This window comes from Oryctolagus cuniculus, chromosome 18 (assembly GCF_051225735.1).
Source record: "Oryctolagus cuniculus isolate XC-2025 breed Fujian yellow rabbit chromosome 18, ASM5122573v1, whole genome shotgun sequence".
Classification (NCBI taxonomy): Eukaryota; Metazoa; Chordata; class Mammalia; order Lagomorpha; family Leporidae; genus Oryctolagus; species Oryctolagus cuniculus.
Genome location: NC_142884.1, coordinates 60,482,227 through 60,502,679, shown reverse-complemented (window position 1 = coordinate 60,502,679; position 20,453 = coordinate 60,482,227). Strand labels below are relative to the sequence as shown.

Here is a 20,453-nt window from a genome sequence, read left to right as displayed (position 1 = left end):
GGGACTAGGCATGGGATGGACATTTGGCAGAGCAGGTAAGATGCCTTCACTTCCCTGGAGTTCCTGGGTTTGGGTCCCAGCTCCCAATTTCAACTCCTCCCTCCCTCCCTCCCTCTCCCCCTCCCTCCCTCTCCCCCTCCCTCCCTCTCCCCCTCTCCCCTCCCTTCCTCCCTCCCCCTTCCTTCCTTCCTTTTTCTGTCTGTCCTTTCTTTCAAGATTTATTTGAAAGGCAGAATGACAGCAAAGCAGAGAGGGCACAAGGGAAGTATCTTGATGTTCCATCCACTGGTTCACTCCCCAAATGGCTGCAGCGCTCTGGACTGGGCCAGGCCGAAGCCAGGATCCAGGAGTTCCATGAGTCTCCCAGCCGAGTGCAGGGGCCCCAGGACTTGGGCCATCTTCCACGGCTTTCCCAGGCGCGTTCGCAGGGAGCTGGATTGGAAGTGGAGCAGCTGGGACTCACACTGGTGCTCATATGGGATGCCGGCGTCAGAGGCAGTGACTTAACCTGCTATGCCTCAACCCAGCTTCTCACGCAGACCCTGGGAGGCAGCAGGTGATGGCTGAAGCAGCTGGGTCCTTGCCACACCCATGGGAGACCCAGATTGAGCTCCAGGCTCTTGGCTTCAGCCTGGCTCATCCCCCACTGTTGTATTTGGGGAGTCAGCCAGTGGGTGGCAGATAGAGATTTCTGTCTCTTTGCCTCTTAAATATTGAAAGAAAGGGACCAGCCCAGAGGAAGGAGGAGAACCAGGGGATCTGGAAGCCGGGGAAGTCCTCCACAGGGGCACCGGATGCTGCAGATCAGTCAAGGCTGAGGAGCAGCCACTGGGCTTGGTGACAGGGAGGTTACTGGGGGGAGGGTGGGGCAACCTGAAGCCCTAGCACCGGAGGGGGAGGGGGGCACAGGGGAAAGAGAGTGGATGGCTCTGGATGGGTTTGCTTCTCAAGGGAGAATTGTGTGGGAAGGAGTCATCAAGGGTGGTGCCGAGTAGCCTTGCTGGCCCCAGCAGCTTGACTCGGGGTGGTGGTGTTGGTGTCCTGGGCTCCAGCACATGGGCAGGGACCCAGAGACCCCGAGTTCCAGGGAGAGCTGTAGCAGAGCTAGGCAAGGACTCGGCTCTCAATCTCGGGGGCATCCTCTGGCCTTCTGGGGCCCTGAGCAAACCTCTGCTCCTCGGCCTACTCCAGAAGTTTGCCCAAGTTCTGCCACCCCTGCCGGCCCTATCGGGCATGCAAGAGTGCAGGCACGGCGCTTTCCACCCATGGGAGGCTATGCTGGGGACCAGGGCCTCCACGTACATTATTGGTTCGTAGTTCCTGGGAGACAGGCTCAAGCGCTTGCCTGTGAAATTGGAACAGACACAGTCGGCCCCCTGTTCAGGGTCCAGTGGGTGGATGAGGAGGCAGGGAAGGACAAAGGACAGACCCCTGCTCTGAATTCCGTAAGTCGTGGGGGCAGCACTTGTTCCTGCTGTGACCCTGGGCGCTGCGGGGAAGCCGTCCGTGTCTCCATCTGGAGGAGCAGTGAGAGCTGGAAAGCCCGGGCGCGTTTACGGGGTGCGGGACGGCAGAGCCAGGACTAGGGAGGCAGCCCTGGGTCCCAGAGGCCGTTGACGGGCCCATCCGGGTGGAACCAGGGCTGCAGAGGAGAGGCGCACGGACCGGCAGGGCAGGATGATGGGAGGGTGGATGGATGCCCAGGACCTGGCCCCCGACCCCGACCCCCTCCGCAGACTAGGAGACATTCCTGGCCAAGCCGCTGCCAGGCAGATCTGGGGGCTGAGCCAGCGGCGACACCCGCCTTCCCCGCGAGTCCCCCCTCGGAGACGGCGCTGGCGCCCGGGGCGGGGCTGAGCGGCAGATGTCCGGGCGCGCACCGCTGGAGGGTCACGTGGCACGGTCCCGGCCCCCTTTCCTGCCAACGCTGCATTTGGCCCAGGCCCCGTCCATGGCCGCCCTTGGGACCTTGTGCTGAGCCCCTGAGGCCCCGGCGTCCGCGCCGCTCCCGAGGGCCGAGCGTGAGTGCCGGGATCCTAGGAACCGACGTTGGGGGTCGGGGAGGTGGCAGGGAGTTCGGTCTCTGTGTGGGGGTAGTGGGAAGGGATGGAGACGAAGCCCATCTGCCCGGCCTTGGGACACCATCCCTGGCCGGAGCTGAGCAGGCTGGAGTTGGCCACAAGGGGTCACTTCTCGTCCCTTCAGGCTTCCCACCCCGGCGGGTGCGTCAGGGCCGGGAGGAGGAGGCGGCGGACGACCCGAGTGGAATGAACGGCCGGTAGCGAGACCCCCGGGGCGTGGCCTCCTGCGTCCCCCCCCCACCTCCCCCGAAGGCGGGGCTGGGGGCCCTGCCGCGGGCGCCGGCCTCGCGGACATGCGGTGGCGGCGGCGGCTGCGCCTCCGCCGGGACGCGTTGCTCACGCTGCTGCTCGGCGCCACGCTGGGTCTCCTGCTCTACGCTCAGCAGGATGGCCCGGCCCTGACGACGACGACGAGCGCGCCGCGGGCGCCAGGCAGGGCGGCGTCAAGGGCCACTCTGGGGCCCCGCGCGTTCCAGGCGGCAGACCCAGACACGGACGCAGCCCCGCCGGCCTATGAGGGGGACACGCCGCCGCCACCCACGGCCACGGGACCCTTTGATTTCGGCCGCTACTTGCGCGCCAAGGACCAGCGGCGCTTTCCGCTGCTCATTAACCAGCCGCACAAGTGCCGGGGAGAGGGCGCCCCCGGGGGCCCACCCGACCTGCTCATAGCCGTCAAGTCCGTGGCGGCCGACTTCGAACGGCGTCAAGCCGTGCGCCAGACGTGGGGCGCTGAGGGGCGCGTGCGGGGGGCGCTCGTGCGCCGTGTGTTCTTGCTGGGCGTACCCAGGGGCGCAGGCGCGGAGGGGGCGGGCACGCAGACGCACTGGCACGCTCTGCTCCACGCCGAGAGCCGGGCGTATGCGGACATCCTGCTCTGGGCCTTTGATGACACTTTCTTCAATCTAACGCTCAAGGAGATCCACTTTCTGTCCTGGGCCTCGGCCTTCTGCCCCGACGTGCGCTTTGTTTTTAAGGGTGACGCCGATGTGTTCGTGCACGTGGGGAACCTGCTGGAGTTCCTGGCGACACGGGATCCAGGGCAGGACCTGCTTGCGGGTGACGTGATTGTGCAAGCGCGGCCAATCCGCGTGCGGGCCAGCAAGTACTACATCCCTGAGGCGGTGTACGGCCTGGCCGCGTACCCGGCCTACGCAGGTGGCGGCGGCTTTGTGCTTTCGGGGGCCACTTTGCGTCGTCTAGCTGGCGCCTGCGCACAGGTTGAGCTCTTCCCCATCGACGACGTCTTCCTGGGCATGTGCCTGCAGCGTCTGCGGCTCACCCCCGAGCCGCACCCTGCTTTCCGCACCTTCGGCATCCCCCAGCCTTCGGCGGCGCCCCATCTCCGCACCTTCGACCCCTGCTTTTACCGCGAGCTGGTGGTAGTGCATGGGCTCTCCGCCGCCGATATCTGGCTTATGTGGCACCTGCTGCACGGGCCACACGGGCCGGCCTGCGCGCGCCCACAGCCTGCTGCTGCGGGCCCGTTCCAGTGGGACTCTTAGCAGGCCCAGGAGAGAGCGTGAAGGGATCTGCTGGGCAGACGACCGTGGTCCTTGTGCTTCCTCCACACAGCAGAAGGGAGTTTGGATTTGGCTCCTGCTGGCTCACACCAAAGAGAGCAGTCTAGAACCAGTGTTGAGACTCACTTCCCTGCGGTAGCCTGAGCTGAGGTGGCGGCGGTCTATCTTGTGCCCTACAGGTCCTAGAGCAGTGGGTGTTTGTGGCCCTCCTAGCAGCAGATGGGTGTGTGTCAGGTAGGGGCGGCAGGGCTCGCGGAATCCTGCACTCCCTGGCTTCGCACACAGGGGAATGCAGGCGCAGGCAGGCCTCCTTCCTCAAGCCAGCCCCCGTGGGAGGGTGAGGGCAACCTGGCAGGCCTTTCTGCTCCCCACCTGTCCCTCCAAATTGGGTTCCCAGCCCTGTCCAGCTCTTTGGGAGTTTCTGAACATAAGGTCTGGCTGTGACATGCAGGGTGGGGCCCCAGACAGGGACAACTGAGTGTTGGTTCCTCCTAAAGTCTCCCCAGCTCACACAGCCACACAACTGCACCAGCCTCTTACTGGAGCCCCCTGCCCCCCCATCCTCAGAAACAAACCAACCAGCCAACACCCCTGCTTATTTTGGTAGAAACATCCCAGCAACAGCACATGGCAGGCCGCTGCTGAGAGCACAGGTGCTTTATTGGAGAGGGGATGCGGGCAGGGATGAGGAAGGGTCCCCACTCCAGGACGGGCACAGTCCTGGCTGCTCCTGACAGTGGGGTATGCAGGAATCACTGGCCAGGCCACAGTCCAAATGGGAAGACACCAGTCATGGGAGCGCCACACAAGCTTGGCTGTAGGCCAAGGAACCACCTAGGAGCTTGGGGCAGGTCCCCTGCACATTCTTCACTGAACTATACAGGATGAGGCTGTACATGAGTTAATTACAAAAGTCATATTTACAAAAAAATCTGTACACACATTTGAAAAACTCACAAAATTGTCATCTATGTATCACAAGTTGCTAGACCAAAATATTAAAAATGGGATAAAATTATACATTTCTCTTCTCAATTCTTTTCAAAAGGATTAATATTTTTAAAGCACATCTATGCTGCTTTCTGTTAGCAAGATCCATGATGAGACCGAGCAGCCCAGCCTGCCGTGGGCGCCCAGAGCCCGTGAGCCCTGGGCCTGGCTAGGGGACAGTGCCCACTGTCGGGGCAGGGGGCCGGCCCGCAGTGCAGAGCAGAATGCTGAGACAACAGAAGGAAGATGTCTTTGGCTAAAACTTTGGCATTAAATAAAAGAGGCAAACAGGATGGAAACATGCACCCCTGCCAGCCAGGCTGGGGCAGAGTGGAGGCATAGGCGACCTTGAGAGCTGGCTCAAGAGGAGTGAGAGCCAGGCCTGGGCACAGAGCTAGGCAGTAGAAAGCTGTGTTTCAACCAGTTGGCTGTGCCTACTGGGCCTGGCAGGGAGAGCGTGCAAGAAAGGAACAGGGAGGGGGGGTGGGCCACTTTGGCCACAACCAGCTCATCAAGTAACTAAAGTGGATGTAGTGCAAACGTTGCAACCGAGTACAATGGACACACACCACCTGCCTGACTTACGGGTCACGTGGCAATGTGGGGCCAAAGGCAGGACCCTGTCCTCAGCCACAGAAAGAGCCCCAAGTTTTCCCAATGTGTGTGGGACAGGTGTTGACACATCCTGCCTCCTTGCGCATTAGTCAAGAGCTCCTGGGTCCAGGTATCAAGGCTCAAAGTTTGTGCTTCTCTTTGCAGTCTGTGTCCCCTGCCGGTGCCAGCAGGCTGAGGACGCACAGAGGCAAATCTGGACTCCTCACCCCACGCAGAACACCCAGACCAAGCCCCCTCCCTTCAACACTGGCAAAGCGTCCAAGAAAACCCACAGTGTGGCACACAGAGGCCTGCTGAGCAGGATGCGATGCGCATTTCCACGGGGCAGAGAGGCATGGGGTTGACGTCCCTAGGGGAGCTCCGCTGTTCTCAGGTGGGCACCAGGCCTGGGGGGGCCATACAGGGTCACTGAGGCAATGTGGTTGTTCTGCATGACCTGGTTGAGAGAAGGCCAGTGAAGCAAGGGGCACAGGTAGAGGGACAGAGGCAGATCCCATGCACAGAGGTTGGAAGCTGTGTGAGCAGCCCACCTGCACACCGAGGCTGGGCTTCCTGACCCTTCCACCTAGGGGCCACTCTGCCCACGGACTTGCCTACTCCTCATGGGGTACACAGCCTTCGCCATAGGAAATGCAAAGGGCCCACTGAAGGTATGGCACCCAGAGGGAAAACACGGGCAGCCCACTTTCCCCATGTCTGCAGGGTCTTCCGAGCCGCCACCTCCCGTCGTGACAGGGCTGGGCCTCGCTTGTCCCGTGGTTCCCTTCCCTGCTATGCTACACTAAAGGAATCCCTGTTGCCTCTTGTTGGACACAGGGTAGGCCACGTGCTCAGCAGACATGGTTGCTGGGGAAAGAGTAATCTGCCCAGCATAGCAAGTGGGTTCTCCTCCGCGTCCCTCAATTGCTTGTCTGCCTCTGCCTTGACCACCACCCCCAGCAGCTTATTTCCAGGCCTCTGGGCTTACCTCAAAGATCATACGCTGAAGGCCGAAGCAGAATGTGGAGCCAAATGGGTTGGTGTTGTTTGGAGAGGAGGACCTGAGGCCAGAAAAGCCAAAGTTAGAGGGGAAGATGGAGGCTGAGGCCAAGCAGGAAGGGCAACCAGTCCCTTTTGGTCAGAAGCAACTTCTCACTCACCTGTGCAGGACAACAGGCTTCTCCACAGGGTGACCCAGGAGCTCCTGGATGTTGTCCCACTACAGGAGAGACAAGAGGCACAGGGCGTTAGCCAGGACCTGAACATGCCTACAAGCATGGACTGACCCAGAGGACATGGCCTCAGACTGCCCACCTCATCCTCAGGCTGTGCCAGTAGGGAAACAGGTGCTCACCTTGCTGTAGGTTGTACACGTTTCTGTCTGATCATCTGCATTTTCTAAAAAGAGCACATAGGGTGAGTTGGTGACAGGCCCAACCCCAGGTCTGACCCCAGCCACCTGCTGCACAAGAGGTTGAGTATGTAGAGTACACACAGCCCATTTTGGAGCTCTAGGGTGGAAAGGCTGGATGGGTGAAGGGAAGTCATGTGTGAGCCACACCAACTGGCAGTGACCAAAATGCACTAGGTATGGGCAGCAAGCACTGCACAGTTCCCTTCAGAGGCCAGCAAGCCCATCCATGATCCTAGGAAAGGCCCTTGAGGGCCTCCAGATAATGCAATTTCCAGACAAGGAGGCCATCCCAGGAGCTGAGGCTATGACAGAAGCAGGTAGGTAAAGGCTCTGCAAACCGGACCACTGCCAGCCTCTCTGCATGGTTCCTTTCACTTCTGGAGTGGGAAACTGACTCAGAGGCCCCTTACCCTGAGGGCAATCACTACTCACCTTTCTTTATGGCTAGTGGGATCTTGAACTCACAGCGGTGATAGCTAGAGAAAAGGCAGAGAGGTAAAGGCAGGGCCTCCTGGGAGACCTGACCATTCCTGCATCCCAACCCAGTCCTGGCCCTGGGCTCCTGACAGTGGCAAGATTCAGGCACTGAAGTGAAACAGAAAAAGGTATAGCCCTGGAGTCTGAATCACTTTGGAAAAAGCATCAAGGTTTCCTTACCTATTTCCCCATTTGGAGAATGAGCAAAAATGGACAGACTGGACGTTATGCGAGGAACACAGAGAGCAGTCACTTCCATGCATTAGTGGGAATTCAGGTATAAACACCTTAGTAAGCACACAGAGCACAAGCTCCCTTTCAGATCAGTGTACTCACATGTTAAAATTATAATGTCCAGGGTAATTGGTGTGCAGGACAAACTTCTTCACTTTGTGTGTATTTGCATCAAACAGGATGTCCTGGGATAGAAAAGAAGGTGCTCAGGCAGGGAATGTTACTGAAGCAGGGCAGGGACCCAACCCTCTAGGCCTGGCAGGCACAGGGCCCACGACGGCCACTGCTTGGGATGGAAACATGTAAGGGAAAGCATTCCCACCAGCCCCTCCTGTGGGAGTCAGCAAGCCCTGGAAATGGAATTCCAGCCTGACCTCTCTAAAGACTCTAACCTAGATTTGATGTTGTCCACTGAACACTTTCTCAGCTTCATATTCTGCCTGCTGTTCAGGCCTGTGAATCCAGGGTTACCTCTGACTCTGCCCTGGTACCAGCAGACAAATAAGGGCAAGAATCTGCCAGTTCTCTCCATCTTGCCTGCCGTCAGTTGTCACTGGCTCTTGAACTCAGGCCCACCTTTAACAGCACCATTCCCTACTGCCACCACCCTACCCCAGGAGTTTATGATCCCACAGTGGGTCCTCAACTACTCCTGGCTCGTGCTTGGTCTCTCCCACACAGGCAGACCCTGTCTCTCTCTGATCCACCCTTTGCTGCCTCAGGACTTTAGAACCTAGAAGGCTCAAAGGTTAGATGACCTATATTCTAGGCCAGCCCTGTGATATTTCCTGCTGGTGCTGACACAACCATTTCGCATACATGATTCTACCCACCAGCACTGAGAGTGACAGCCAGTTCCACCCAGCACCCTGGGTCCACAGTAATGCCCCTGGGCAGTCCTCTAAAAACAGCCTGGGCTTTTGCAGACTCCAATGCTTTACTAAAAGGGAAATCCTCACAACATCTTAACCTGAGTGATTTCTACAGCCTCCATATCTTCCCTCAGAAAAGAAATCGCAACAACAGGGAACCTGTGTTTCTCAGCAATGCGGGCAGCAGGAAAGGTTACTTCAGGGAACCAGAGCCAATGCAAAACACACTGGGCAAAGCCATCACTCTAGTTTCCCCGATGCCCCAGAACAGTTATAGCTGCATGTGTACACTCGGGTCTACAAAGACACCCCTTGCCCAGCAGAAATTAAAGCTCCAACTTACCACTCCGAGAGTGAAATAGTTAAAAAAGTAGTCATTGCACTTAGATGGAACTTGCTTATGAGGGGAAGGAGAATGAATTTTCATCTGTTGGGAAAAATAACAATAAATTAAAGTCCAACCCCTTAGTACAGTTCTTGACTCAGTAAGTTATCTGAGAACTTGAAGCTGCGAAAAAGAATGTGCACACCAGCTTCCATGGACTATAGACTGGGCCTGGTCTCCAAGCAAAGGCAGCCACAACAGATGGGGACAGAGGCCGGGCGATTTGACCAAGAGGGGTCAGAAAAGAATTCTCAATTACTTCACCATCAACTTTAAGAACAGATTTTAAGGGAAAATAGCAATGGTTTACATTTACTCAATGCTAAATTATTGTTGATTAGGAAAAACACACACACACAACCTATTTGTTCTGTAGACACATTTCCCCTACCTTGTCTTCAGATTTATAGAAAACCTTGTGTGGAGAGCCGAGCATGCTAAGAACATCTTGGCAGGAATCACCAAAATATACTGAACGTTCAAATACCCGCATCTTGGCATCTGCCAACAGGCCGGGCCCACAACCTGTGAACAAGGGAGAGGTGGTTCTGCTCAGGGCTGGAGACCCTGCAGCCCAAGGCTTTGGGGACTGCAGAGAGGATACTGGTTGCTTGCTGTATTATCATTTCTTTTTCTTTTTTCTTTTTTTTTTTTTTTTTTGTTAAAGATTTATTTATTTTATTTGAAAGTTAGAGTTACACAGAGAGAGGAGAGGCAGAGAGGGAGAGGGAGAGGTCTTCCATCAAATGGTTCACTCCCCAATTGGCAGCAACAGCTGGAGCTGTGCCGATCTGAAGCCAGGAGCCAGGAGCTTCTTCCAGGTCTCCCACATGGGTGCAGGGGCCCAAGGACTTGTGCCATCTTCTACTGCTTTCCCAGGCCACAGCAGAGAGCTGGATCAGAAGAGGAGCAGCTGAGACTAGAACCGGCACCCATGTAGGATGCTGGCACTTCAGGCCAGGGTGTTAACCTGCTATGCCACAGCGCCAGCCCCGCATTATCATTTCTGACTGAGGGACAAGACTGCATCAAGCAGAAATACCAGGTCACTAGGGCTTAAGCCTGCAGGAGATGACTACCTACTAAAAACTCTCAGACACACACTCAATCCCCACAAATGACATGGAGCTCTGGAGACTACACTCTCTCATTATGTCTTGTCTTATTGACTGTCATGGACTAGTGACATTGTGAGAGGTGGAGCAAAAATGTAGTTTAGTTTGGAGCTTATGGTGTGGCAGAGTAGACCCCAATTTGGTCATCACACCATGATAGGATCAGCAGTAACAGATGCTATGGAAGTTGTGTGGTAAGACAGAAAGACTTGTGTTAAGAGGTACTAACTGGAAACTGAACCTACAAGATCGCTCTACAATGGAGCCGAGAGTGAGACATGCCATCAGCTCACTCCCTAATTCTACACAAGCTCCTGGAAGAGCCTCTCAACTCAGGTGAGAGACAACCAGGAAAGAGAAGATGCAGAAAACCTTCCGACTTGCCAAAAGTTTATGCTTTGAGAAAAATCTTTAAGGCTTAACCTGCTATGCCACAATGCCTACCTCTTCCACACCACATTCTTTTTTTTTTTTTTTTTTTTTTTTTTTTTTTTTTTGACAGGCAGAGTGGACAGTGAGAGAGAGAGAGACAGAGAGAAAGGTCTTCCTTTGCCGTTGGTTCACTCTCCAATGGCCGCCGCGGCCGGCGCGCTGTGGCCGGCGCACCGCGCTGATCCGATGGCAGGAGCCAGGAGCCAGGTGCTTTTCCTGGTCTCCCATGGGGTGCAGGGCCCAAGCACCTGGGCCATCCTCCACTGCACTCCCTGGCCACAGCAGAGAGCTGGCCTGGAAGAGGGGCAACCGGGACAGAATCCGGCGCCCCAACCGGGACTAGAACCCGGTGTGCCGGCGCCGCTAGGCGGAGGATTAGCCTAGTGAGCCACGGCGCCGGCCCCACACCACATTCTTAACAGTTAAGAATCAATGTTCAGAGGTGGCATTGTGGCACAGTGGGTTAAGCTGCCACCTACAACACCAACATCCTGTGTGATCAAGGGGTTCAGGCTGTAACTGCTCTACTTCCAATCCAGCTCCCTGCTAATGGCCTGGGAAGAGCAGTGGAAGATGGTCTAAGTTGTTGGGCCCCTAGACCCATGTGGGAGACCCAGATGAAGTTCCTGTCTCTGGTCTTCAGCCTGGCCCAGAGCTGGCCATTGCAGCCATCTGGGAAGTGAACCAGCAGATGGAAGATCTCCTTTGTAGTTCTGTCTTTTAAACAAATCAAATCTTTTGTTTTTGTTTGTTTTTTTATTTTTATTTGCAGGCAGAGTTAGTGTGAGAGAGAGACAGAGAGAAAGGTCTTCCATCCGTTGGTTCACCCTCCAGATGGCTGCTACAGCTGGCGTGCTGCGCCGATCCAAAGCCAGGAGCCAGGTGCTTCCTCCTGGTCTCCAATGGGGTGCAGGGCCCAAGCACTTGGGCCATCCTCCACTGCCTTCCCAGCCACAGCAGAGAGCTGGAATGGAAGAGGAACAACTGGAACAGAATCCGGCTCCCCAACAGGGACTAGAACCCGGAGTGCTGGCGCTGCAGGCGGAGGCTTTCTTAGCCTAGTGAACCATGGTGCCGGCCTAACAAATCAAATCTTAAAAAACAAAAACCAAAACCAAAAAAATGGGACCAGGGCTGTGGTGTAGTAGGCTAAGCACCAATTCATGTCCTGGCTGCTCCTCTTCCAATCCAGTTCTCTGCTTATGGCCTGGAAAAGGAGTGGAAGATGGCCCAAGTGCTTGGGCCCCTGCACCCATATAGAAGACCAGGAAGAGGCTCCTGGCTTCAGATCAGCTCAGCCCCAGCCACTGTGGCCATTTGAGGAGTGATCCAGCAGATGGAAGACCTCTCTCTCTGTTTTTGCCTTTTTTTATCTGTAACTCTGCCTCTCAAATAAATCTTAAAAAAAAAAAAAAAAAAAAGACTTTAACCATAAATACTAGCATCACTTTTCTTTTACCAATGATCTGGCAATGGACTGAATGTTTATATTCATCTAAAATTCGCAAGTTTAAATCTTTTTTAAAAATAATTTGTTTGAAAGGCAGTGACACACAGGTGGTCTTTCCTCTGCTGTTAACTCCCCAATGCCTGCATCAGTTGAGGCTGAGCCAGGCTAAAGCCAAGACCAGGAACTCCACTCAGGTTTCCCACCTGGGTAGAAGGGAGCCAAATACTTGGGCCATCTTAAGCTGCCTTCCCAGGTGCATTAGCAGGAAGCCTGATCAGAAGTGGAGTAGCTGAGACTTGAACCAACATTCCAATATGGGATGTGGGTGTCCTTTAGTGGTAGTTTAATTTGCTGTACCAAATGTATTGAAATCTTAACCCCCAAGCTGATACTATTAGGAGGCAGAGCCATTGGAATGATCAGCTCAAGAAAAGGATCTTTGCCTTTTAAATAAAGAAATACTTTGGCGCTGGTGCTATGGCGTAGTGGGTTAAAGCCCCGGCCTGCAGCGCCGGCATCCCATATAGGCACTGGTTCGAGTCGTGGCTGCTCCACTTCTGATCCAGCTCTCTGCTGTGACCTGGGAAGGCAGTAGAAGATGGCCCAACTCCTTGGGCCCCTGCACCCGCATGGGAGACCCAGAAGAAGTTCCTGGCTCCTGGCTTCAGATCAGCTTAGCTCTGGCCATTGCAGCTATTTGGGGAGTGAACCAGTGGATGGAAGACTGACTTCTCTCTCTGGCTCTACGTCTCTATGTGACTCTTTCAAATAAATAAATCTTTAAAAATAAATAAATAAATAAATAATTTAAAAGAAATCAAAGCGAAGCTGGCGCTGCAGCTCAATAGGCTAATCCTCTGCCTGTGGCACCCGCACACCGGATTCTAGTCCCGATTAGGGCACTGGATTCTGTCCCGGTTGCTCTTCTTCCAGGCCAGCTCTCTGCTATGGCCTGGGAGTGCAGTGGAGGATGGCCCAAGTGCTTGGGCCCTGCACCCCATGGGAGACCAGGAGAAGCACCTGGCTCCTGGCTTCGGATCAGTGCGGTGCGCCAGCCATAGCGCGCCGACCGCGGCGGCCATTAGAGGGTGAACCAACGGCAAAAGGAAGACCTTTCTCTCTGTCTCTCTCTCTCACTGTCCACTCTGCCTGTCAAAAATAAAAAATAAAAAATAAAAAAAAGAAAAGAAATCAAAGCAAAAAAAGAGTGGAGATTATGACTGGGATTAGTGATCTTAGAAAAGAGACCCCAGGAGCTAAGTAGCTCCTTTCACCAAATGAAGACAAATGAATTAAAAAGCAGACCCTTGGGGCTAGGGTTGTGGCATAGTGGGTAAAGCTGCCTCCTACTACACCAGCATCTCATATGGGCACTGATTTGTACCACAACTGGTTTACTTCCAATCCAGCTGCCTGCTAGTGGTCTTGGAAAATCAGTGGAAGATGGGCCAAGTATTTGGGTTCCCTGCACCCATCTGGGATACCTGGATGAAGCTCCCGGCTTTGGTCTGGCTCAGCCCTGGCCATTGAAGCCACTTAGGGAGTGAACCAGCAGATGAAGATTTCTCTGCCTTTATCTCTCCTTCTCTCTCTGTAACTCTTTTTTCTTTCTTTCTTTCTTTTTTTTTTTTAACAGGCAGAGTGGACAGGGAGAGAGAAAAGGTCTTCCTTTGCCGTTGGTTCACCCTCCAATGGCCGCCGCGTTTGGCGCGCTGCGGCCAGCGCACTGCGCTGATCCGAAGCCAGGAGCCAGGTGCTTCTCCTGGTCTCCCATGGGGTGCAGGGCCCAAGCACTTGGGCCATCCTCCACTGCACTCCCGGGCCACAGCAGAGAGCTGGCCTGGAAGAGGGGCAACCAGGACAGAATCCGGCGCCCCGACTGGGACTAGAACCTGGTGTGCCGGCACCGCAAGGCGGAGGATTAGCCTCTTGAGCCGCGGCGCCGCCCTTCTGTAACTCTTTTAAATAAATAAACCAATTTAAAAAAAAAAAGGCCAGATATTGAATCTCTCAGTGTCTTAATCTTGGATTTTTTACTCTGTACAACTGCAGTAAATTTCTATTTATAAGTTACACAGTTTATGGTCTTCTGTTGTAGATGTTTGAATGGACTAAGATATATCTCTAAGCACAAAGAATTTCATGAAGTCTCAAAATGGTTAAATGGGAATTTACCTACCTTAATGTCAGTAACTGACCTGCAGCAAGTAGACGAAGTCGTAAGCCTGAGGGTCCAGTTCCATCTCGAAGAACATCTACACTCTCAGCATAAACATTGCCCAGGAAACAGCTCAGGGGCATCACAGGAGCCCTGGGGTAGTAAACATACAATGAGCAGAAGCTTGGTTCTCCCTCCCAGGGAACCCATGGCTTCAGCAACAAACTCACGTTCCTTACACTTACTTGGTATCCTGTAGGCTGTTTCCACTGTAGATGTACATTCGTTTTACAGTTGCTCCATGGGGTATTTGGAGAGAAGCTAGACCATGGGCAAAATTGGGCTGTAAGCACAGACAAGAGGTATTTTGCAGGTCATGTGACTCAGGGCCTGGTCCTCCCTAGCCTCATGGTCTTGAAGAACCGGTCAGGTCAAAGCCACAGTCAGACCTGGCTCTGGTTCAATAAATTCACCCCAAACATCTTTAGCTCATCTTTAGTTTACTTAGTTTTTCTTTTCTTCATCAGTAGAAAATATAGGAATGCTTCCTTAGTGACACATAAGCCTTTAAAAAGCTATGTTGTTGCCTAGGGATGAACGAAATGTTTGCTAAAAGCTATAGGTAACTGAAAATCCAGCAGACAAAACTTCTAAATTCTTGGCCACTGAGAAGACCACAGTGATTAGGAGCTCTACAGTGAGACATGACTGGAGTTTCCTCTGAGAAATGAGCCCAGTAAGTGGGAAGAACTTTCTTCCTGAAAATGCCAGGTAGGCCCTGTTCTTCCTGTTGTGTCTACTCTACCACTTTTGGGCCCTTAAAGAGCTCAAATACAAGGAAACAAATAAACAAAGGCCTGCCTATCCCGTTCCTCTTCCCTTGCCATGGCACTGTCTTCTGACCCGCACCAGGAGACAGAAGGGCTGACCTCATACTTGGGAGCCTCAGTCCAGGAGTCTAACTGAAAAGAAAAAGACAGTCCTCTGAAGTTGAGGTGGAAGAGCTGCTCAGCGGAGTTGTACACTGTGGAGCAGGGGAGAAGAACACAATACAGCTGATGAGTTTCTGAAATCGCTAACATAAACCAGTCTGACAAATAGCAACATATTACTTGGGTCCACTAACTTACTAGGTCAAAAACCAGTAAGTTTTTACTTACTAACTAGTTCAGTTTTTACTGAAGTAACTTACTAGGTCAAAAACAAGAAGCTTTCCTTCACTTCCTAGTACCAACACCAAGATCCTACAAGGGTCCAGCTGAAGGGAATGGAGTGGGATGCTGCCACCTGCTGAGTTTATTGCTATGGGCTGCTACTGGTATCCAGGGGAGCAAAGGAACTTGACTTACCTCCAGGATGGGTTGCGCCGAAAGACTGGTCAATCTGCTCAATGGTAGGAGCTATGGCCTGAGAATTGAAATGCACTCCACTGCAAAACAAAATATACAGAGAGGTCTCCCATCTGCTGGTTCACTCCCCAGAAGCCTGTAACAGCCTGGGTTGGGTGAGGCTAAAGCCAGGCAGGAATCAAGAACTCAATCTGGGTCTCTTGTGGTGGCAAGGATCCAAGTACCCAAGCCACCCATCATCTGCTGCCTCCCAGGATGCACATTTAACCAAGAAATTAGAATAGGGAGTGGAGCTAGGAATCAAAATCAGGCACTCCATATGGGATGCCTGTGTCCTGAGCAAGGTCTTACAGCTACGCCAGACGCCAGCCCCTAATTAAAGAACTTAAGAGAATAAGGTCAGATGAAGGGCAGTTACTGTGAAGCTGATACAGAGTCAGTCCTCTGGGGCTTCTAAAGACACTACTAACTCTGAACAAAAAGAGAGAGAAGAAAGCCAGACCTTGAGATGTGGTAGTGCCAGTATGACCAGAAGTAACTAGAACCCACAGGAGCTACTACACATGTGCTTGTCCACCCATCTATCAACAAAAGCTGCCTAAGTCTGCCTCAGAATCCAATCTTCTCCATAACCTCGTGAACTGAAAGGGATCTCTGTTAAGATTATTCTAGATGCTTGCATACTGTCTTACATTATTAGCAGGGGCTCAAAATTCCTGGATTATACAGGTCATTCCCATTTTCATTCTAAAGTAGATTTTGGTTCTAAAATGATGGTCTCTTTGTTATTCTCTTTAGCATAGGCTTTGGCGTCAGACTTAAGTGATCTGATCCTTTGTTGCTTTTAAACATTTTTGAAAAAAGCTGCCAGGGAAGCCATGCAAAAGAGGGTGCCTGACTCAGATGTCTGTGACATCACCTCTGAACTGAGGTCCTGCTGTGCTGAAGGTTAAATCAGAAGACACATATGTGAAGTATTTAACACACAGAGGTTCTTCATAAGTTTACTTCTCTTCCCCTAGGAAACTGAGCAGGCTTGGAGGTTGCCTCAGGAATTCATGGCTTTAATTCCTGCACTGCTGTACATGGGGATCCTTTACTAATTTAATGAAGGTGGTAGATAAGGTCTGTCTGTACCAAGCATATACCAGTGGGCGAAAAAACTCACCAATATTTTAATTTTACTTTCGTTAAGTCATATACTTCAATCACCTAAAAAAAAGTTTAAAAGTTGTTAATGATATGAGTTTGATGACTGAAAAAACTGAAAACATGTTTACGGCATAAACAGTACAAAGCACATTATCTTTTATTCTCATTTTAAAATTAAGGGGAAAACACATACCATAACTCCGCTCCCCTTCTCTCTTCCAGTGGATTGCTCATGGGTCAAGGTCCTTGTATCTAGTCCACAGCTGAGTCACACTGGGGCACACCCCACCCCACAGGACAGCAACATCTTCCACAGAAACAAATGTATGCAGCCTCTTAAGGCTATATGCATTGAACACTGAGCCCATTCCTTCTACTCCATACTTTGCTGCATTATAAAAACTCAAATCCAGTTATTCCAAAAACAGCTTATTTTGAAGTTTATTTTGTTTACAAAACAAAAAGTATTGGCTCAGGGCAAGCGTGAGTATTTGGTCATATCCCTAAGACAGATGAAATGGCTGAACAATCTGATGAGCCTCAAGACTCTTGTGAAGGTTTTTTTTTTTAAACAATTCTCTCCTCTCTTCCATTTCCTTTTCACCCCATCTACATCTTTCCCAGGCATATATATATAACCCAGATTTCTTAAAGATTTATTTATTTGAATGGCAGAGTTACAGAGACGTGGGGAGGGAGACAGATCGATTGATCTTCCATCCACTGGTTTATTCACAAAAGGCTGCAATGGCCAGGGCTGGGCCAAGCTGAAGCCAAGAGCCTAAACCCTTGGGCCATCTGCTGCTGCTTTCCTAGGCAAATAGCATGGAGCTGGATTGGAAGTGGAGCAGCCAAAACTTGAACCAGAGCTCATATGGGATGCTGGCATTGTAGGTGGCAGCTTAAACTACTATGCCACAATGCAGCCCTGAAGTTTTGCATTTTAGTATGTTCAGCCTCAGATGAAATATCAAGACACATATATACAACTCAATATTAGCTATAGAAAAGGATGAAATCTTGTCGTCTGCAACAATATGGATGCAACTGGAAGTCATTAGGCTAAGTGAAATAAGCCAATCACAGAAAAACAAGTACCACGTGATCTCACTCATATGTGGAGACTAAAAAAGGGTTACCATATAAAAGTTGAAACTATAATGGTGATTATCATTTTATAGAGGCTGGGGAGGAAAAAGGAAAAAGGTTGAGGCCGGTGCCACGGCTCACTAGGCTAATCCTCTGCCTGCAGTGCTGGCACACCGGGTTCTAGCCCCGGTCAAGCGCCAGATTCTGTCCCGGTTGCTCCTCTTCCAGGCCAGCTCTCTGCTGTGGGCCGGGAGTGCAGTGGAGGATGGCCCAAGTCTCTGGGCCCTGCACCCGCATGGGAGACCAGGAGAAGCACCTGGCTCCTGGCTTCGGATCAGCAGTGTGCTGGCCGTAGCACACCGGCTGCAGCAGCCATTGCGGGGTGAACCAACGGAAAAAGGAAGACCTTTCTCTTTGTCCACTCTGCCTGTCAAAAAAAAAAGGGAAAGGTTGATTAATAGTACTAAGTTATAGATAGGAGTAAAAAGTCCTGGGGTTCACTGTACAATAAGGTAACTGTACATACTGGGCTGGCACTGTGGCACAGTGGGTTAATGCCCTGGCCTGAAGCGCCAGCATCCCACATGGATGCTGGTTCTAGTCCCGGCTGCTCCACTTCCCATCCAGCTCTCTGCTATAGCCTAGGAAAGCAGGAGAAGATGGCCAAAGTCCTTGGGCCCCTGCACCCGTGTGGGAAACCCGGCAAAAGCTCCTGGCTTCGGATCAGCGCAGCTCCGTCCGTTGTGGTCATTTGGGGAGTGAACCAGCAGATGGAAGACCTCTCTCTTTCTCTCCTCTGTGTAACTCTTTCTTGTGTGTGTGTGTGTGTGTGTTTTTTGACAGGCAGAGTGGACAGTGAGAGAGAAAGACAGAGAGAGAAAGGTCTTCCTTTGCCGTTGGTTCACCCTCCAATGGCCGCCGCTGCAGCCAGCGCACCGCGCTGATCCGATGGCAGGAGCCAGGATCCAGGTGCTTCCAGGTGCTTTTTCCTGGTCTCCCATGGGGTGCAGGGCCCAAGCACCTGGGCCATCCTCCACTGCACTCCCTGGCCATAGCAGAGAGCTGGCCTGGAAGAGGGGCAACCGGGACAGAATCTGGCGCCCCAACTGGGACTAGAACCCGGTATGCCGGCGCCACAAGGTGGAGGATTAGCCTATTGAGCCACGGCGCCGGCTCTTCTTTCAAATAAATAAATAAATCTTAAAAAAAAATGTACATATTAATGTACTGTATATTTCTCTCAACTAGTGTTGTGGCACAGGGGGTTGAAAGGCAGCCTGCAATACTGGTACCACATGAGTGCTAATTTGAATTCCAGAAGCTCTACCTCCAATCTAACTCCCTGGGAATGTGCCTGGGAAAGCAGTGGGAGATGCTCCAAGTCCTTGAGCCCCAGTAACCCACATGGGAGATCTGGATGGAGTTCTAGGCTCCTGGCTTTGGCCAGGCCTACCCCCAGCCAATGTGGCCATTAAAGGAGTGAAGCAGCAGATAGAGTAACTCTCTGTGTGTGTATCTCTTCCCCTCTCTGTAGCTGTGCCTTTCAAATAAATAAATACACTCTGAAAAAAAAAATACAATAGAAAGTAAGATTTTGAAAGTGTTCTTCATAAAGAACTGTTAAATGTTTAAGGAAATACTTTTGGGTCAGAGACCCTGTGCCTAACTTTTTAGAAACCTAACACTGAACCAACTTGGAAACCTTTTGATTGTTATGCAACCATTTTAAGCCCACTTGCTGGAAATTACTGCTCCCTCTGCTGGGCTGGCACAGCACTTGAGTGAACCTTTCTTCCATAGCTGTTTATACTCGCACTGGTCTAAGTTACACTCCTTGAGCTCTGACTCATCAGCTTGCATAGGGGAGGTACTCAACGAATGCCGGGCACATCTTCTTGGTCTGAGTCTAGTTAAGGGCAATATGAAGCTTGAAAGCACGAAAACAGGTAGAGGAGGAGCTGTGTAAGGAGGGGCAGAACAGCTCTTACTCCAGGGGACAGTAAGTGTCCCCTTCAGAGTGCCTGAGTGCTGCAGTTTACTGTGCCAGACTGGTGCATCATTTCACTGGCACAGAGCTTCTATCTTCAGCCAGAGTCCTACTTGTAGCAACTGTTTCCCTGACTGTTAATCCTACAGCTCACATTGGGCCAATGATCCCAGGAAAACTTTCTGCCACCCACCCTATGGGAGCAGGTCTCCAGGATGTTCTTCCTTATCACTGTCATCCACCAGTCAACAGTTTTTTACATATATACATACATACATGTGTGTGTGTATGTGTGTGTGTGTGTATATATATATATATATATATTTATTTCAACCTTGCCTGCCCAATAGGAAAAAAGTAGACCACAGCTAATCACAGGGTGTAGGGCATCACTTGTGGCAAGGGACTCAGAGTGCTGGCCATCTTGGAGCCCTTCGTGTCACTAGCAGAATCAACAAATGATTTTGGCCCTTGGAACTTGCTTTCCCACAAGCAGCTGAGAAGTTTAAAGCCTATGAATTTCCATCTCTGGGCGACAGAAACCCCTGATTTCCCCAGGAGAGGAGTCATGGAAAAGTCAGGTGATTGTAAAGCTTCTGACTTGGAAAGCCTCATCCCATAGGCCTCTGAGGCTTGAGGCAGGGGGTGGAGAGCCAATTACAGGAGACAATATAAAAGAGAGATTCTGAAGCCGCTGAACAGAGGGCAGGCAGCCAGGTCAGGGCACCACTGGTGCTAAACAAGAACACCTGGGTGATTATTTTCTCACAGTTTCTAGAGGCTCAGGCAGGACCCAAGCCTTTCCTTCAGAGGGATTCCACCAAAGGTTCTATTTTTCCACTTTTCCCACCCAGAGGTATTTTCCTTTATATTTCTGCATATCATTTTCTTTTTTAAATTTTATTTATTTATTTATTTATTGACAGGCAGAGTGGACAGTGAGAGAGAGAGAGAGAGAGAGAGAGAGGCAGAGAGAAAGGTCTTTCTTTTTCTGTTGGTTCACCCCTCAATGGCTGCTGCGGCCGGCGCACCTTGCTGATCCGAAGCCAGGAGCCAGGTGCTTCTCCTGGTCTCCCCATGCAGGTGCAGGGCCCAAGGACCTGGGCCATCCTCCACTGCCTTCCCGGGCCACAGCAGAGAGCTGGACTGGA

General features: G+C 52.1%; 2 protein-coding genes across 4 annotated transcripts in view; one reads left to right on the top strand and one right to left on the bottom strand.

Annotated features, from left to right (window-relative positions):
• Positions 1–2,234: 2,234 nt before the first annotated feature.
• On the top strand, positions 2,235–4,624 carry B3GNT9 (UDP-GlcNAc:betaGal beta-1,3-N-acetylglucosaminyltransferase 9). Its single transcript, XM_008257428.5, has one exon. It carries the CDS (start codon positions 2,375–2,377, stop codon positions 3,584–3,586), a length of 1,212 nt encoding a protein of 403 aa, XP_008255650.5. The 5' UTR covers positions 2,235–2,374; the 3' UTR covers positions 3,587–4,624.
• The window catches only part of PHAF1 (phagophore assembly factor 1), a 32,984-nt gene continuing 16,730 nt past the window's right edge, over positions 4,200–20,453 (bottom strand). For 2 of the 3 annotated variants that reach the window (XM_017342285.4, XM_002711619.6), the window contains 13 exons: positions 16,243–16,286; positions 15,075–15,154; positions 14,655–14,749; positions 13,971–14,068; positions 13,766–13,878; positions 8,962–9,095; positions 8,529–8,612; positions 7,416–7,498; positions 7,035–7,078; positions 6,543–6,586; positions 6,349–6,407; positions 6,177–6,249; positions 4,200–5,645 (listed from right to left, as the gene is read on the bottom strand). In XM_017342285.4, the coding sequence (XP_017197774.1) occupies positions 5,559–5,645; positions 6,177–6,249; positions 6,349–6,407; positions 6,543–6,586; positions 7,035–7,078; positions 7,416–7,498; positions 8,529–8,612; positions 8,962–9,095; positions 13,766–13,878; positions 13,971–14,068; positions 14,655–14,749; positions 15,075–15,154; positions 16,243–16,286 (1,038 nt within the window). In that variant the 3' untranslated portion in view covers positions 4,200–5,558. Of the gene's footprint in view, positions 5,646–6,176; positions 6,250–6,348; positions 6,408–6,542; positions 6,587–7,034; positions 7,079–7,415; positions 7,499–8,528; positions 8,613–8,961; positions 9,096–13,765; positions 13,879–13,970; positions 14,069–14,654; positions 14,750–15,074; positions 15,155–16,242; positions 16,287–16,419; positions 16,523–20,453 lie in introns of those variants that run through there. The other variant, XM_051847183.3, reaches the window with a different exon arrangement.

What these genes read in the sequence shown, in the direction of transcription:
- B3GNT9 (XM_008257428.5), top strand. Translation starts at nt 2,375, where the DNA reads ATGCGGTGGCGGCGGCGGCTGCGCCTCCGCCGGGACGCGTTGCTCACG.